Source organism: Erinaceus europaeus, chromosome 10 (assembly GCF_950295315.1).
Source record: "Erinaceus europaeus chromosome 10, mEriEur2.1, whole genome shotgun sequence".
In the NCBI taxonomy this organism is placed as follows: domain Eukaryota; kingdom Metazoa; phylum Chordata; class Mammalia; order Eulipotyphla; family Erinaceidae; genus Erinaceus; species Erinaceus europaeus.
The window spans coordinates 24,357,188-24,376,668 of record NC_080171.1 but is presented as its reverse complement, the minus strand read 5'-3'; the positions used below and the strand labels follow the sequence as shown (position 1 = coordinate 24,376,668).

The following is a 19,481-nucleotide window of genomic DNA, read 5'->3' as shown; positions in this document are numbered from 1 at the left end:
TCTGAATGAAAAGCAGGACTAATGTATTCTAGGTAAACTTGCCACTGGAGCTGCTACATTGTACCTTATCTTTATTTCCTCTGTGCCTAGTGCATACCTATTCTAAGTCTGATGAAAGCATGGTGCAACAGTGTCTGTCACTCTACATTTTATACTGACAAAATGAGAAAAACCTGACTTTGTCTAATGGCATCAGACATTCAGCTATTTCAGTATTTTGTCCAATATTCCATTTGAAAAATATGTCAGACATTACTAAACTCGTTATGTTCCAGGCTGCTGCGCTGGAAATCAGGAACCAAAACAAAACACGGAGACAATATGACTACAAGGGGCCGGTGGTGAGTGTTGAAAAAAAAAATCCTTAAATTCCTTGGTCACCTTCTTGCGAATGAAGTGAATGTTTACAATAATTATGGAAAACTACACACTTTGTTATGAATCTAAGCTACAAAGATACATCTGATTTGGATTCAGTTACTTGGTATACTTTTTTCCCCTTCTTGCTTATGTTGCTACGTTTTTATTGGGGAAACATTTCCTTAACCCGGCTCTTAAATATCTTTCCAATGAGAAGAAACGTGGAAAATCTCAAATTGTATTTTTTTAAAAAGTAGTTAATGACAAACAGGTTTTTAATTCCAGACCCTTCTTTCTCCTCGCTACAAATTCAAATCCCTAAAGTCCACGCCATTTAGACGTAATCACTGTGTCAACACTTAAAAAAAAAAAAAAAAAAAAACAGCTAGTAAGGCATCCCTGGGTTCTAAAAGTTAAATACTTAACCACGTATTTCTCAAGTACGTCCCAGCGCTAAAACAAAAATCAGGCCTTTGCACCACCAACTCTAACAAGAGTGCAGAGATGAGAGTTACAGCCTCTCCTCTTCTGCTTTTTATTAAGGTCAGTAAAGGGACTACTGGATGCAAATTAAATTTAAAAGCACCTACTAAAATTTCTTACATCCGATGAACTGAGACTGGAACTTAAGCATGGTAAGTGGTTTTACTGAACTGAGACCGGAACTTAAGCATTTTCATGGTAAATAGTTTTACCTGTGTATTAATTAAAGGCTTTCTCTAGGATGTAAACACCACGAGGGAATCAATTCCACCATCAGTTTTCACTGCAGATCCTAGCACACAGCAGAAGTTCCTTTGGCCAGACCAGGACGGTCCAACACCTAAATCGGGATGGAGCTTCACGTGACTCCCCCCCAAAAAAAACCGCACCCCTCAATTCTCTAGGCATCTCCTGTGCAGCAGCATCGGGTCCACCCCCACCAGAGACTCATCCATCCAGCACGATTAGTCAAATTTGGTTGGGCCAAGCCACAGGAGCGTGGCCCCAGCGTTAGCACTCAGCCGCACCTGGCGCGGTTAGGCTCACTTGCGACGGCCCCGCCCCCCAACTCAGAAGAGCGCCCCAGATTGCAAGTGGGAGGTGCGGAGGACCGCAGACCTGTGCAAGCGCGCATGCGTGTTGACACAGCCCAGCAGCCTCTAAAGGAGGTTTAGGGCGGAGCCTCGGAAAGGCCCACCGCGGGGTGAAGGCAGGATGCGTCTGTGCGCGTGCGCAGCAGCTCTTGTCGACCCGATACACGCAGCGCGGCGTCGCCCGTGCGGCCCGAGGAAGGGGCGGGCCCCGAGGCCGCCTCCGCGCTCCTCCCGTCTCCTTCCCGAGTCTCCCCTCCCCCCGCCCCGCCAGAGTCCGGGCCCCGTTTCCCCGGGCAGCTTTCGTCGCTAAGCGGAGCGTCGGCCAGGCCCGGCCCGGCCCGGCCCGGCCCGGCCCGGCCAGCGGGCAGATGCCCCGAGCTGCGGCGGCCGCCGACTCGGGTCCGGCCGGTGGCGGCGTGGGAGGCGGGCGCCAGGCCCGCGGCCGCCGAGTGTGACTGACGGGGCAGGGGCCGCCGGGCGGCGGCGGCTCCGCGCGGACCATGTATTTCCTGAGCGGCTGGCCCAAGAGGCTGCTCTGCCCGCCGGGGAGCCCGGCCGAGGCGCCTTTCCACATCCAGGCCGACCCCCAGAGGACCTTCTTCGCTGTGCTGGCCCCGGCGCGCCTCAGCATCTGGAACAGTCGCGTAAGTACGGCCGCCGGCCGCCCGCCGCCTCCCCCGGGGCGCCGTCCCGTCCCAACTTCCAGCCGCGGTGGCGGACCCGGCCGGGTCGAGAGTGACACCCCGTCCCGGCTCTCGGGTGCCGGGTCGCCGCCGCCCGCGTCCTCGCCGCTCAGCCTGGAGACCCCGGCGCCCCGCTCGCCGCCCCGGCCGGAGCCCCGACTCGCCCGCCGCCCGGAGAAGCGCTCGCTGCAAAGTTTGCGCCGCTGCGGGGCCGGTCGCCGCCGCGCCCCCAGACCCCCGCCCCGAGGGCTGACGGTGGGGAGTTGCGGGCAGCCTGTTGGGCATGAGACCCGCAGCTGGCCCCCACAGAGTTCTCAGCTCCCCTGTGCTTTGTTGTCGTTATTCCTGTTCGGACCGGGCGCTGATCCCGCTGCACGCGCGCGCGCACACACACACACACACACACACACACACACACACACTGCACACACGCCATACACACACAGCACACACAGGCCACACACACTGCACACACAACACACATACCTGTATACACCACACACATCTGCACACACACCACATACATCTGCACACACACCACACATCTGCACACACAGCACACACACATGTACGCACATCTGCACACACATCTGCACACACCACACACACTGCACACACAACACACACTTGCACACATACCTGCACACACCACACACCCCCACAGACCTGCACACACCACACATCTGCACATACACCACACACACCTGCGCACACACCGCACATACCTGCATATACACCACACACACCTGCACACGCAACACACATACCTGCGCACACACACCACACACTCCTTCACACACACCCCTTCACACACCTACACATGCACCATGCACACACCACACACCTGCACACACACACACACACACACCAACACACATACATTCCTGGCAACTCCTTTGGTCTGCTCTGATTAGGCGGAGACTAGGGGCGGAGGGGCTGCCTGCGCTCCCCTTCTTGACACCTGTTGCTCAGTGACCTGCTTTCCCCCTGCTGTGTCTAGTCAAAGACTAGCTGAGAGCCACTACCTGGAAAGTGGGTGACTGGGAGGATGCCCTGGTCTCCACAGAGCCTGGTGGAGGAGGTCTGTCTGTCCAGACAGCTACAAAATGAAAAAAAGAAAAGGGTGTCAACATGGCCTGCTGGCTTGTTTCCTTCTGTCCATCCATCCTTCTTTCCTATCTTCCTTTTTCTTTCATTCTTTCTTCCAAAGAAGGCAGCACTAATCGATGTCAGAGTGCCATTTTCCTCATTGCAAAGCCAACCTGACAGTGTACAAACAGGTTGTGTGACCTTGAGTTTATTAGGTCTACATGATGTGTTGACTTTAGTTCAACTAACAAAACTTCAAATCTTGATCCTGTACCTGACTGTTGGGATACCAGCCCCGGTAAAATTGATGAGATCTAGGTGTTCTCTAGTGGTATCATTAATTTGACTGTTAACAGGCAACACAAGTCAGGCAATTTGCCATTGAGCTGATTGGATTTTTAAGCGTATGTACATAGAGCAAGACAGAAATAAGCTGTTACCACATTAGCTATAGGACTATTCTGTCTGCTACTTGATTGTGTTTTTCAGTATTCTATGTATCATCTGGCTCTTAAGTTACTAATTCACTTACATTATATGTGTCAGTTGAATTATTTTTTTAAAATATTTTTATTTATTATTGGATATAAACAAAAGACTTGAGGGGGGGAGATAGAGAGGGAAAGAGACAAGACATAACTGCAGCCCTGCTTTTCCACTCGTGAAGCTTCCCCCCTGCAGGTGGGGACCAGGGGCTTGAACCCAGGCCCTTGCACACTGTAATGTTTGTTAACCAGATGTGCCACCGTCTAGCCCCAGTTGAATTTTTTTTTTGTAATTTCTTTATTGGGGGACTAATGGTTTACAGTAGACGTTTCCCAGTTTTCCACATAGTAATTCAGCCCCCACTAGGTCCTCCTCTGCCATCATGTTCCAGGGCCTGATCCCTTCCCCCCTTCACCCCCATAGTCTTTTACTTTGGTGCAATACACCAGTTGAATTATTTTTTATTATTTGACTCTTAACTCTTTAAACCATAGACAGAAACATTAGAACTTATTTTTTTTTACATATCTTTTTATTTATTGGAGACAGAAATCGGGAAGGGAAGATTAGGAGAGAGAGACACTTGTATCACTACTTCAGCATTTGTTAAGCTTTCTCCCTATAGGTGAGGAATAGGGCTTGAACTGGGTCCTTGTACATTGTAGCACATGTGGTCTGCTAGGTGTACCAAAGACTGATTCCAAGAACTTAAATTTCAAACTGTCTTCTTAATTTACAGTTATTTCACTGTAACAAATTGAAAGCTCTGTTACTAGTTCTGCTAGGTTGTAGAGAGTCTATAGGTGTGAAGTGAAATGAAATTCAGGCATTCCCTTAAGGGAGGCTGCTTGCATTTATGAGTTTTTTACCTTGATAGCTATCTTTATGCTTTTGCTATTCCTTAACCAGAGCTCTACTCAATTCCGTTTTATGGTGTTAAGGGGATTGAACATGGGACTTCTTTTTGCATGACAATTATGCTACTATCGTTTAGTCCTTCAAAAAAAATCAAGTAATAACACTTAGGGAAAGGACTTACATGCCTGAGGTTCCTGGTTCCATCTCTGGAATCACAAGTGTTGAAGTGGAACTCTTGACCTTATATGAAATTCTCCTATGATTTAATCTTAAAGGGTGAAACCAAGTGTCAGACTATTTGGTTTTAAGGTCAGTGAGTAGTAGACTTACATACATACATACATACATACATACATATCTTTATGTACACATATATGTATACATGTAGATGTGTGTATATGGGTGTGTGTTAGACCATTATATATAAAATTGAATGAATTTGGCAAACAGGTACTGATCTGATGAATGGGAAGCAGGTACTAGATTCCAGCCAAGTTTCTGTCTTTTCTAGATTATGCCTTTTCCCCCCAAGTTTGCAAGTTTTTATGTCAGTTTAAAAAGTAAGTGTGTGTGGGGGGGGGGGGCGGGGGAGAACGAACCACCAGATTACTGGGGATTGAACCTGACGCTTAAGGGTCAAGTTCTAAGCTCTAGTAGAGGTGTCTTCCTGGCCCTATTTAGAATTTTTAATTTTTAAACTGTTTGAAAATGTGTAAGTTTTATCTGGCAAACATTTAAAAGTGACAGGGGAGTGTCACATGGGAGCACCATGCAAAAGGGAAGCTTCACAAGTGGTAGAGCTCTGTTGCTGTGTCTCTACTTCTTTCTCACCCCCTTATACTGTCTAAAATTAAAATAGCAAGAAGAAAGAGTTCACTGGGAGTGGTGGAATCACGCAGGCATAAAGTCTCATTGAAGTCCTGGTGGCAAAAAAAAAAAAAAAAAGTAAAAACACCTTTATATATATTTTAAATCAATTTAAAAAAGATTTATCTATTAGGGGGCTGGGCAGTGGTATTCCTGATAGTGTGCACACACACTACAATGTGCAAGGAACCAGGTTCAAGCTCCTGGTCCCCCTTTGCAGGGGGGAGCCTTTATTAGTCATGGAGCAGAGCTACAGCAGTTTCTCTTGTCTCTCTCACCCTCTGACGATCAATCAATAAAGAGATAACCAAATTTATAAAAGATGTATTTATTAAGAAGGAGAGCAGAGGAGAGACTGAGAACCGGAGTATCATTCTACCATATGCAATGTGGGGTTCAACCTCAGAACCCCACAGTGCTTTAACTACTTTGCCATCTCCTGGGCCATGGAAAAACACCTTGTTTTAAAGAGCCATCAACTACTCCTGCACAATTTAGAATGAACTGGTTTAAAATGATTGCTTCAAAACTGAGAGAGCTCTGTGGTGGAGACTCTGATTGAATTGAGCTTCAAATGTGCCAGATCTCAGCGGTGATCTGATTTCTTTCACATTCTCAGTCTCTTTCTCTCTCTGACATAAAAAGCAAATCTTAAAAAAAAAAAAAGGGAGTCAGGTGGTAGCGCATTGGGTTAAAAGCAGGTGGCGCAAAGCACAAGGACCGGGTATGTAAGGATCCTAGTTCAAGACCCTGGCTCTGTCTTTCCCTTTCTCTATGTCCTATCCAACAACAACAATAACAACAACAATAATAACTACAACAATAAAACAACAAGGGCAACAAAAGGGAATAAGTTAATTCATTAATTAAAAAATCTTTAAAAAGATAGTAATGAGAGAACCAAAGCATCACTCTGGCACAGGTGATGTTGGAGATTGATCTCTAAGGGTTCCATACTCCACTGTGCCACCTCCCAGGCCACACAAATGAATCTTTTAAAAAATAAAATGTTTGTGTGAATGCTTTTATTTTAGGGAAATAAAATGTGTGTAGGCGAGTAATTTGATAGGGTAAATGGATTTTCAAAATCTCAAAGAAAACTTTTTCAGAATTGAGGTCTTAAAGGTTGGTTGAGGACAGTTGAAAACATGGAGAGATGTGCTAAAGAAGATGAGATGATGATTTGCTTACTTAAAGTTTTGTTAGGGCTCTCCTGGTTAAATTTAGGTAGAAGAAATGCATCATCATCACCATCACTTTGCTACCAGGTGTATTGCTGGGTTCTGTCTCTGCATGGCTCCACAGCTCTCCCTCTCCCTCTCCCTCCCTTTCTCCCTCTCCCTTTGCTAGAGAGTAAAAGACAGGGAGAGAGAGGTAGATATGTTTATGAAATTCTGTAGATACTCGCTCTGCATTTTTACTTTTTTAGTATAACTTGGTTTTCAACCTAAGATACTGATGCAAATTTACTTTATGATTCTACTTAGGAATTCTGGAAACTATGCAGAAGTTTACGGTAGGGATCATTCATAAATTTAGGAACCCAAAGGAGGGTGTTCAGACAGGTTTGATATGTTTATGTTAGATTGAGGAGCTAGATGAACATCTTAATCAGTGGAGCAATTGATATATTTCTACCAAGGGTATTACAGAAGTACTGGTTTCAGCTTGGAGAGTACTGTTTAAAGTCCGTTATGATTTATCACTGACATGACTTGTGTGAGATGAATTGTGTTTTGTACAATGCCAGAGAACTGAGAATTATTCATTTAAAATATGTTGCTTAACTGTGAATTAAAAAGTCTACATATGTGAACATAGCTTAGAATGTTACAAATTGAAATAAGTTTTAACACAATTTTCAGATTATTGGCTCCCCCCCACCCCTTCTCCCAGCACTGATCAGCTCTGGCTTAAGGTGATACAGGGGATTGAGCCTGGGACTTCTGGAACCGAAGGCATGAGAGTCTCTTTGCATGGCCATGCTACTTACCCCCTTGGTTTTTCTAATATGTAAATTATCCTCAGAATTATTATTTAGATCTGTTCATTAATCGGGTGGGGGTAGGGAGAGAACCAGAGCATCATTGTGGCATATACTATGCTGAGGCTTTAATTCAGGGAACTCATGCTTGAGAACACCATGCTTTATCCACTGTGCCATCTCCTAGGCTGCACTTAGAAATATTTTTTAACATTTCGTGTGATAGTATAAATATGTGAAAGGGCTAAAGGGGCATACTACGTGCAATGAAATAGTTCTGTCTAAAGTGTGATAATATGGCAGATCTTAACTTTGTTGAATTGTCACTGTGAAGTTTGCTAATGAAAGACTAAAGTAAACAAACAGCTACTAATTATTCGCTTATGCAATGAATTATATGTCTTTGAGTAACTTGTAACCCTGAGCAGAAACTGATGTTGATGTCTGCTTATAATGATGTCCAAAGGACTTTAGGAAAATCTCTTTGTACCTTCGCTCTCCAGCTCTCCTATTTCTCCCCTTTATAACTCTATTCTTTTTTATTGTTATTAATTTATTTATAAAATAAAAAATATTGACAAGACCATAGGATAAGAGGGGTACAATTTCCACTACCAAGAGTTTCATATCCCATCCTCCCCCCCAAAGCTTCCCTATTCTTTATCCTTTTGGGAGCATGGACCCAGGTCATTAGTCACTGCCTTCAGAGACTCCCTCTCAAGACTCAGTCTTCATTGGTTCACAGTTGGTGAGTGAAGTGCAAACTCCTTAGTTTGAACAGAGACACTCTCCATACATTCATATTTAGCACAGGCGCCTGTGTAACCTCTCAGTCTGAGCTCACAATCCATGGTCACAGATGGGAACATTTTATACATAAATATAGAACATTTCAGAACCAGTCTTCCTCAAATGGCAGAGTGGGATGACCCAGCCTCCCTTTGGACAGTGGGGCAGTCCCTACCATCACTATTTTACTTAAGTCAGGGAAAGGTCCTAGAGAGGCCCACAAGAGGGTTTATGATAATGTTCCTGATGGAAATGACCAGGGATGGTGGGGAGAGTGATCTATTAGAGGTCTAGGCCCATCATATTTGTGTGGGAATCCAAATGTTCCCTGACAAAGGCCCCAGATGATGGGCTGGTGCCATAGTGTTTAATAGAACATAGACTCTTAAGCATGAGGTCCCAAGTTTGCTCCCTGACAGAGCATTGCCCGAGGAGTACCCTGGCTCTCTTTCCCTCCCTTTCTCATGAACTAATAAATAAATGAATCTTTCAAAAATTATTTGTTAATGATGGGAGAGAGCCACATTATCACGGTGGCACATGCAATACCAGGACTTGAACTTGGAACCACTTGCACATCCAGTGCTCTAACACTGTGTCACCCCTTGAGCCACCCTAGCAGGCATTCTTGCAGACCTTCTGTTTCAATATTGTTTTTTATTACATCATATGTATATTTGCGTTTGTCAAAAGTTAGATGTCCATAGATGTGGGGGCTTATTTCTGGGCTCTCAATTCTATTCCACTGGTCACTGTGTCTACTTTTGTTCCAAATACCAGGCAGTTTTGAGTACAGTATTATACTATTAGAGAGACCAGAACACTGCTCTAGCATGTGTGGCATTTAGGTTTGAACTCAGGCAAGTTCTGCACTCCACCACTGTGCCTGCCTCCAACCACTCAGGTCACTCTGCCTGGTTTTTCTTAATTTTAATCATGACTTACTAAGAGTTGCCTCTTTTCTGAATGAGTGCTTTGAGGCCTATTCAAACATCTTGAGGCAGTTAGGTATCAGTTCTCTGTTCACTGATCTGTACGTAGGCTGGAGAATGCAGGCAAAAATCAGGATTTTTTGTTTGGTTGTTTTGTTTACCCCATCTCTTCCTTCTAAGCCTTTTTGGAACTTCCTTGTGAACAGCCTCCCAGGGAAGTAGTGATAATGTAGGGGTGTTTGACCTCACTTTATTCTCATCTGCATATGTACAGCCTCCCTGCCAGAGGGGGATAAGTAGAAAAACTTGACTTCTTTTGAGACATGTAAACCAGAGATGTGTGTGGTGAGTTTTATTTCTCTGGTTCCCTGATTTCCAGGACCATGTCATTAAATTCCTGACTGGTTTGAGGGTATGCTGCTTTCCCAAAGCAGGTCTTTTGGCTAGCAGCACTATCAGCTTTGCCATTCAGCATTTTATGAGTTTGCTATTTTTACTGTCAGTGCGGCAGGGTGTGTTGCTTTTGCTCCTTATCAAAGCAGGCCACCTCCGACAGTAAAGCTCCTGTTTTGTTTTTTTTTTCCCACTAATAGTCCCACCCTGGCGGCACTACTGCATACTACATAATTGGGAAGAAGATGGATAGAAACAGTCTTTGCAAGAATATCACTGATTCTGACTATTGAAATTTAAGGTTTAGAAGATTTTTGTGAATAAAAGTTTATTTGTTGCTTTTGGTCAAATTCCAGATATTTAATATGGGTTTTTTCAGAGTTTTTCTGCTTGTTTTAGGAGAAAGAATCTGCTAACCTTTTTGCTCTGCAACTTTTAGAAGTCTTTGTGGTATTAGTCTTTGCTAGTCAGTTTGTTTCCCAAAGTCTTGATCTGGTAAAACTAGCCATATTGACTATTAATGTTATTATAATTCTCACTATGTACATAGAAGAAGTCTCTCACTCTCGCTCTCTCTCTCTTAAAGCAGATATAATTGTTAATGTAATTACTGCTGTCTCCTTGCCATTAGGGAGATTGCATTGTTTGGTTTTGGTGAGAGAGAAATAGAATAGAATATGTCAAAGTCTTGTTATTTACAATACAATATGAAGTTGTTTGTTTATTGAATAAAGACAGAGAAATTGAGAGGGAAGAAAGAGGTAGAAAGGGAGAGAGAAAGAGAGCCACTTGTAGCACTGCTCCACCACTTATGAAGCTTCTGCCTTGTAGGTGGGGGCTGAGGCTGAGCCTAGGTCCCGTTGCATTGTAACATGTATAGTCAACCTGGTGTGCCTCCAGCTGTGACAACAGTTTTTAGGTTTCATTTGGGTTTCTGTTTCTGAGATCACATCTGCTGCTATCAGCATCACCTATACTGGAGTACAAAGGTAATAGGACTTTTATTCACTGAGTCATGTGAGATATAAATCCTATTGATCTTAAAATAGCCTTAAAAGGAGATAAAAACTGTCACTGAGTGTGTATTTCCATGTCAGCCTCTATTTCAGTTATTATCATTTATTTTCTCTACCCAGGCCTGCACGATTCTGCTGCTCCCAGTGAAATTTTGTTTTTACGTTTTAACTTCAGACGAAAAGATGAAACACAATACCTCTCCACAATACCACAATACCTCTCCACCTTTCTTGGAACTTTCTCTGATGCCATGCATGATGCTTCTGTGTGTAATCTTGGGCACTCAAACCCAGGTTCTTGTGCATAGCAAAGTATGTGATTTGCTGGGTGAGCTAGTTCCCAGGCCATAAGTTGTTATTTCATTCAATCATTACAGGGCTTTTGGAAAAACTTAGATTTAAAGTGATTTTGTGACATATGCAAATTATTTATTAAGTGGCAGAACTGAAATTCAAACCCATTCTTAATGCCAAAACCTATTTTGTGGAGATTATTTCATGTAACCTCTCAAAGTAGTAATACTAAAACTGGAAGATATTATTTGATAAATATCGTAGTGATAGTTGACTTAAAAAAAACTGATACAGTTTTATCAAAACTTAAAATATGTTTTGGTTCTTACTAATTTCTAAGTGCAGTGCCTAGAATTTTTTTCTTCCTTTTTTTTTTTTTTTTAGGCAATACTGTGAATTTGAATGGTTTTTCCATTATGTACATTTCAGAAGTAAGGGAACTAAGGACAGATGGTTGGTAAGCCTGGGTCCTTTCATTCTTAAATTGAACTAAGAGAAAACTTCCGAAACTGTTTTAAGATGATGTTTTTGCTAGGGAGGCCCCAAGCCCTCTGAAAAGTTGAGTGAGCTCTTGTTCCTATTGTTTTTGAACATCAACTCTGACAGCAGTAGGGACAAAGGTTTATGAAGTATGAGAAAATGAAAGCAGAAGTGTACTCTTATGGGCCAAGTTGTGGACCGACACTAAGAGTCTGCCTGAAGTCTGAAGACCCTCAGATTTTTCTGTTTCTATTAGGTTTATTTCCCCCAACACACACACACACACACACACACACACACACACACACAGACACACACACACACGTGTGATTAGTCAGTTCAAAGATGTGTGACCCAATTCATTTCTTTGTGGTTTATTTGTCCAGCTTAGGTAAAGGTGAAGGAACACCCCTAGCAGTTTATGATGGATTGCAAGCTCTCAGGTGATCTTGTGACAGGTTTCTGGGTAACAGGGATCTTGTGATAGATGGCTCAGCTGGGTGCTTGTCTACTGATGACTCACAGTTCCTGCCAGTTTAGGTATTGCGTCCCCATCTTTGGTCCTAACACTATATCCTGTAATGGCACTGGGGAGAAGAAAACCCTTACATTGTGGATATACTCAAGTAGAATAATGTGTTTTGCTTATTACATTTTATAGTGTCTATATGGAAATTTGGTAGTTTTCCCTGTTTGTGTTCTAGTCATATCATTTTTAAATAATTAGTACATTTTAACAAAAATTCTTCAGCCTCTTATATACATTTTTTCTTTATATAGTTTGTAATAGTGAAGACTCTAGGCCATACAGTGCGCGCACTATAAGCCTTTGTTACTGAGGTGCTATTGAGGCCTTCTTTTCACCTCCACCAAGTTACTACAGAGACTTGGTGTCTGCATGGTGACTCCACCACTCTTGGCAGCCGTTTGTTTTTCTATTACTTTCTTACAGAGATAGAGAGAAATAAGGAGATGGGGGGGGATGAGAGACACCTGCAGCACTGCTTGCCACTCATGAAGCTCCTCCCTCCCTCCCTCCCTCCCTCCCTCCCTTCCTTCCTCCCTTCCTTCCTTTCCTCCAGGGTTATCTGGGGCTGGGTGCCTGCCTGTACTAGGAATCCACTGCTCCTGGAGGCCATTTTCCCCATTTTGATGCCCTTGACAATGATATTATTGTTACTGTTGCCATTGCTGCTGCTGTTTTTGGATAGAACAGAGAGAAATAGAGAGAGGAGGGGAAGACAGAGAAGGGGAGAGGAAGATACCTGCAGACCTGCTTCACCACTAGCAAAGCTTTCCCTTTGCAGGTGGGGACTGGGACTCAAACCCAGGTCCTTGTGCATTGTAACATGTGTGCTCAACCAGGTGTACCACCACCTGGCCCCCGGTACATGTATTTTCCACTGTGTTTGCTGAGAGAGAGTCTAATACCCCATTGACAACAAGCAGTCTACAATTTGTTTTTTTAAATTTATTTATTAATTATTATTTTGGGGTAGAGACAGAGAAACTGAGAGGGAAGAAGATAAAGTGGGACAGAGGGAGAGACCTGTAGCACTGCTTCACCACTCAAGAAGCTTCCCCCCTGAAGTGAGGACCAGGGATTTGAACCTTGATCCTTGCACATTGTAATGAGCATTTTATCAGGTGTGCCACTACCTGACCCCATCATCCATCCCCCTCTCTCTATTAGAGCACTACTCAGCTTTGACTGGTGGTGGTGGTGTGGAGACTGAACCTGGGACTTTGGAACCTCAGTCATGGGAGTCTCTTTGCATATCCATTATGCCATCTACCTTCCACACACACACCCCTTTGTTATTCTCTAATGAAAAGAAATACAAGTCCCTGGAAAAATGTCTGATTCTCATACCAGGGCAAGGAAAGTACAGGATGACCCTGTGGAGCTTCTTACTATAATAATAGTAAGATATAGTAGATGTCCAGTTTTACTACAGTGTTTATTGAAAATACTCTCTCTCCTTCGTGTTGTTTTTGCTGCTTTATCAAAGTACTATTGTCTGTAATTAGGTGGATCTGAGTGTTCTGTTTTGTTACGTTGAGCTCTTTGTTTTGTTCATACCACATTTTCCTCACTATTGTTATCTTTATTGTAAGTTCCTTGACTATTCTCCAGTATTGAGTTACCATTCTCTCTGTATATGAACTCTAGAGTCAGTTTGTTTTTATCTGTAAAGTTACCTACTGTGTTATGGTTGTGATTAAGTTGAATCTACTGAAGATGAATCAAGTAGGGAAGAACTGACTCTGACACTATTGGGTCTTCCTATCAGTGAATATGAACTGTCTATCTGTTTTTTAAAGTTCTTTTCAATTCAGAATTATAGTTTTGCACATAAAGATATATAAAGTATTTTATTTATTTTTGGATAGAGACAGAGAAATTGATAGGGAAGGGCAAATAGGGAGTGAGAAAGAAGCCTGAAGCCCTTTAAGCTTTCCCCCTGCATGTGGGGAAGGGGAAGGTGTTTGAACCCAGTTTCTTTTTTTAAAAAAAAATATTTTATTTTTTTATTAATGAGAAAGGTAGGAAGAGAGAACCAGATATCACTCTGGTACATGTGCTGCTGAGGATTGAACTCGGGACCTCACACTTGAGAATCCAATGCTTTATCCATTGCACCACCTCCCAGGCCACCCCAGTTTCTTTTATTATTATTAATTTTTTATTTACAAAAACAAAACATTGATAAAACCATAGGATAAAAGGGGTACAACTCCACACAATTCCCACCACCAGAACTTCGTGTCCCATCCCCTCCCCACATAGGTATCCTATTCTTTAACCCTCTGGGATTATGGACCCAGGATCATTGTGGAATACAGAAGGTGGAAGGTCTGGTTTCTGTAATTGCTTCCCCACTGAACGTGGGTGTTGACAGGTCAGTTCATATTCCCAACCTGCCTCTCTCTTTCCCTAGTGGGGCGGGGTTCTGGGGAAGCAGAGCTCCAGGACATATTGGTGGGGTTGTCTGTTCAGGGAAGTCTGGTCGGTATCATGGTAGCATCTGGAACCTGGTGGCTGAAAAGAGAGTTAACATATAAAGCCAAACAAGTTGTTCACTAATCATGAACCTAAAGGCTGGAGTAGTGCAGATGAAGAGTTGGGGGAGTCTCTGTTTTGTAGATAGCTAGTAGGTATATTTTAGTTATATTCCAGAGGGCCTGTGGCTATACTAGTTTTTGTTTTTTTTTTTTTTCCCTAGCCTGAAATCTGATATTCAGGTGGATCCAAATTATTGTCTGGGGAGATGATGTCTTGGCTGGAAAAAAGACCAGAAAGCTGGATCAGGGAAGAGAGTAGCTCCCAAATATTGGAAAGGGATATAAATATTGTTGACTTAAAAACCCCATCGATTTGATCTGATCTTGGGCCCATGATCAGCTTACGAACCTATGTGACCTCTGCATCCCTGTAGATCTGAGCTTACATTCTGTGGTTATGAATAGAAGCATTCCAAGCTGCCCCAATATCAGGACCCATCTTCCTCAGGTGGAGCATAGAGCCTGTTGTTCAGCCTCCCTTCAGAGGATGGAACATTCTCTACTGTTGTTGATCCAAGTTGAGGGCAAGGTCCTATGCGGGGGGCCCACAAAGGGGTCTATTTTGTTGTTCCTGACAGAGATGACTTGTAATGATGGAGAGAGGAATTTATTTGAGGTCTAGGCTTGCCATGTCTATTTGGGAATCTCAGGAGTCTCCAAATAGGGCCCCAGCTGATGGGGTGGCCTGATAGTGACTGAAGAGTCATCATTAAAGTATGCCAGTCTATTGCCCTTACTCAGCTTTTGCAGTCCTTGCTTTGATAAGGTTAGCTTTGGAGTAAGTGAGTGAACTATAATAGGAAGTAGGTGAGGAGGATTTATAAGTGTAGGTAGACACTCATTATGAACTTTATACTGACTCACTGCAGAATATTGTCTACTTTTGCTTTCAGGTATATATTTTGCCCTAATTTGTGGATACATGTGAAGCTATGCCCTATCTCATGGGACCTGATCTATATCTAGGTTTTGGGACTTTGCTAGGGAGTGAACCACCTGGAATGGAATTAGACAATACTATGAAAGGAAAGGTCTCACCCGAGTAATGAGCCTGAAGGGTTGACATTCCATGACTGACATTTCGGGACACAGTCTGAAGTGAAGCATGCTGAGGTGGTACTTGTTGTGTTGATTAGGTTGGGATCAGTGGATGCAATATCATTTGGTATGAATTGGGAGAAGCATGCAGGAAAGTAAGCCCATCCTAGAGGTTCCAGGACTGGGAGAAATATAGACTTTATAGAGGAAGCGGAGAAGTGTAGGAGTGTACATAAACATCATTCCCACCACCAAAAGATTGTGTCCCATCCGATCCTCCAAACTCCCCCCTCCCCCCCACCCCAAGGAAACTGAACATCTGCCCTCACCCTCAACCCAGAGATTTTTTACTTTGGTGCTCTACTCCAAATTCAGTCAAATCCTGCTTTGAGGTTTCCTTTCTGTTCTTCTTTCTCAACTTCTGTTTGTAAGTGGGATCATCCCATACTCATCTTTGTGTTTCTGACTTAGCTCACTTAACATAATTCCTCCTAGCTGCATCCAAGATGAGTCAGAGAAGGTGGGTTCATTATTCTTCATAGCTGTGTAGTATTCCATTGTGTGTGTATGTGTGTGTGTGTGTGTGTGTGTACACACACACACACACACACACACACACACACACACACCACAGCTTTCTCAGCCACTCATCTGTTGTTGGGCACCTGATTTGCTTCCAGGTTTTACCTATTATGAACTGTGCTGCTATAAACATAGGTGTACACATATCTTTTTGCTTGGGTGTTATGGATTCCTTAGGGTATATCCCTAGGAGAGGAATTACTGGGTCATATGGAAGGTCCATGTCTAGCCTTGTGAGAGTTCTCCAGACTTCTCTCCACAGAGGTTGTGTGGGACGATGTGAAAGCTTGGTAGAGCTTAGGGAAGCTCTCCCGTCCTTGGATGGAGGTCTGGAAAGACACCCCAATTGTTAGCCTCTCTCCTTAGCCAAGAGGGAAAAGTCTCCCGGACTCAGTTTCTTCTTGTCAGTCTCTCAACCTCACAGAAAGCCTACAGGCCTCTCACACTTAGCTTCTCCCTGCTAGCAGCAGGCCAAATGGTTGCCTGCTTTAGGGTTTACTCAAAGTTCACACATCCACTTCACTTTTTGATCAAGGAGAATACACCCCTAACACCAGACAGTGAAAAGCCCCAAAAATCTTATTTCCTTGTGTCCTTTGATATCTGTGATTTATATCAAGTTTTGTTTTTCTTTTCTCTACCTCACCTTACTGGTTTAACCCCATGCTTCTCTCAAATGCCTTTGGATAATTAAAGTGCCTGCATCATGGAGACTAATTGTCTTGACCTTTATATATCTCATCAATTCTTGTCATACCAGCCCCCTACCATAGGGGCAAACTGACCTTTAAGAAACCTATAATTTCTGGCATATTTGGAAAATGTTCTTTGTTTAACTCTCTCTATAAACCTGTACCCATCCCCAAATAAAATGAGTGTTTGTACCAGAATACTCCCCAAGTCCTCCTTTCTGAATCACGCCGTCCCTTAGAGCTGGTGAGGGAGGATTGGAGACTTGCCCCCTGGCTGGATCCCCTCCACAGAAGTAGCAGCAAGGTTGGACCAATTTACATTCCCTCCAGTAGTGCAGACGGGTTCCTCTGTTCCCACAGCCTCTCCAGCATTTGCTGCTGCTGTCCTTTTTGATGTATGCCATCCTCACAGGGGTGAGGTGGTATCTCAATGTTGTCTTTATTTGCACTTCTCTGACAGTCAGTGACCTGGAGCAATTTTTCATTGTGTTTGTTAGCCTTTTGGATGTCTTCTATAGTGAATGTTCTGTTCATATCTTCTGCCCATTTTTGGATGGGGTCATTTGCTTGTTTGTTGCTAAGTTTGCTGAGTCTTTGTATATTTTGGTTATTAGTCTCTTGTATGGCATGTGAAGATCTTCTCCCATTCTGTGAGGGGTCTCTTGGTTTGTATGATGATTTCTTTGGCTGTGCAGCAGCTTTTAAATTTGATGTAGTCCTACTGATTTGTTTTTGTTTTAGTCTTCCTTGCAGTTGGGTTTGTATCATCAAAGATGCCCTTGAGGTTTAGGTGGGTAAGTGTTCCTCTAATGTTTTTCTCTAAGTATTTGATAGTTTCTGGTCTAACATCCAGGTCCTTGATCCATTTGAAGTTGACTTTTGTTTCTGGTGAGATAAAGTGGTTCATTTTCATTCTTCTGCACGTTTCAACCCAGTTTTCCCAGCACCATTTATTGAAGAGAGCTTCCTTCCTTCATTTAATACGTTGGGTACCCTTATCAAAGATTAGATGTCCATTGAACCCAATTTCTTTCACACTGTAACATGCACATTCAACCTGGTGTGCTGTCATCAGGCCCCTCACCTATAGGTCTTGTACATAGTTCTTTAGATGAACACTTAAAATTTTTTTCTTGACAACATAAGCAGTATTGTTTGTAACTTCAAATTTCTTATGTTCCATACTGGCATATAGAAATGAAATTGAACAGCCTGTGAGATTAGCCACTGGATTTAAAAGCATGAGGTCCCAAGTATGATCGTTGACATCTCATGTCTTTTTTAAAAATAAAAAAAGTTCGGTTGACTTTTATATATTAACATTTCAAATTCTTTTGGCCTGTGGATGAAGTACTGATTAATTTTTTTGAATACTAAAACAGCCACGCATATCTGAATAAGTCATACTTTGTAATAGTATGTAGCTATTTTATACATTGTTGGATTCAATTTGTTGAACATTTATTTTGTACTTGAGTTGGTGAGAGGTATTTCTTTATTTTCTTGTAGGGTCTTTAGTTTTATTATGAGTGATAATGCTGGCCTCACAGTAAGAGGTATTCTATGATTTTCTTTTATAGATTATAGAGAATTAGTATAAGTTTTCTTAACTGTTTGATAAAATTCACCAGTGAGCCCATTTAAACCCGGTTCCCTCTGTTTCTGATGGTTATTAATTACGGTTATTTTGATTTAATAGATACAATCCTACTCAAATTGTCTTGGAGGAATTCCTACTTGAATTTTGTATTTTTCTGGTGATTTCACAATGGATTGTGTTTCTTAAGTTATACTTTCAGAATTATTAGAATACTTTCAACATACTCTATGATAAGTTAACCTTAAACTTTGTGTGTGTTTATAAGTATCTATTTTTGAGATATTAATAAAATACAACTTTCCTTCCAGCCTAGTGTGTTAATTGTAAACTACAATGAACCTGCAAAATCATCTTCTCAGTTTGGATTCTACAAACAAGCTGAATGGAGGCCAGATAGTACCATGATAGCTGTGTCAGTAAGTAGATTTTTCAATTTTAAAATTTTCTTAGGAAATCATTACATTGCATTTAAATTTGACTATATTAGATGACTCCTTCCTATCTTTCATAGTCATTAGCATTTATTTTCTGTAACAAGAATTGCTGTGCCGGTTTTTCATGTTGAGATTGCTTTTATAGTTGCTTTTGACTCTGCTATTTCCTCATATTCCTAAATATTATGACTATATTTTTTTCTCTTTATTCTCTTCTTCCTGTTTTGTCTTTGAATTCTAATACATATTTTAAAGCTTTCATTTATACTCATACAATATTTCAAAATTTTAAATCCTGCCCTTTATATCCCACTGTCTCACAAAATTAAAAAGCTGTGTTTATGCAGTACTGAATCACCATATTGATTTATGCATTTCTCACAGACATGATGTGCTTAAATCTGTTTTTCAATTTTATGTTTGTCACATTCCTGTCTTGCACTATCATCACCTAATTTGAATTAGCAATATTCTGTAGGGTAAATTACTGAGAAACTACTCTGTACTTTAATAGTGTATATAATAATATTGGGTTGCTTCTTAGTATATTTCTATTGCTTTCAAAAGTTAAGATCCGTTTTCAACAAAATTAATGATAGATGTATTTTCTGAACTCAAAGTTTAATGGTAATTGATTTTTTAAATTTGTATTATTGATTAAACATTCAGTATTTAGTGAACCAAAGCAGTAATGTGATGTCAGGGATTAAACTTGGAATTTTATGCTTAAGAATCTAGTACTTTATTCACTGCTATGTCCTG

General features: G+C 42.1%; 1 protein-coding gene across 3 annotated transcripts in view; it reads left to right on the top strand.

Moving 5' to 3' along the window:
- Nucleotides 1–1,723: 1,723 nt before the first annotated feature.
- Nucleotides 1,724–19,481, top strand: part of RIC1 (RIC1 homolog, RAB6A GEF complex partner 1) — a 96,670-nt gene continuing 78,912 nt past the window's right edge. For 2 of the 3 annotated variants that reach the window (XM_060199310.1, XM_007536075.3), the window contains exons 1-2: nucleotides 1,724–2,080; nucleotides 18,594–18,701. In XM_060199310.1, coding sequence (XP_060055293.1) covers nucleotides 1,937–2,080; nucleotides 18,594–18,701 — 252 coding nt within the window. In that variant the 5' untranslated portion in view covers nucleotides 1,724–1,936. The remainder of the gene's footprint in view (nucleotides 2,081–18,593; nucleotides 18,702–19,481) is intronic. The other variant, XM_016193872.2, reaches the window with a different exon arrangement.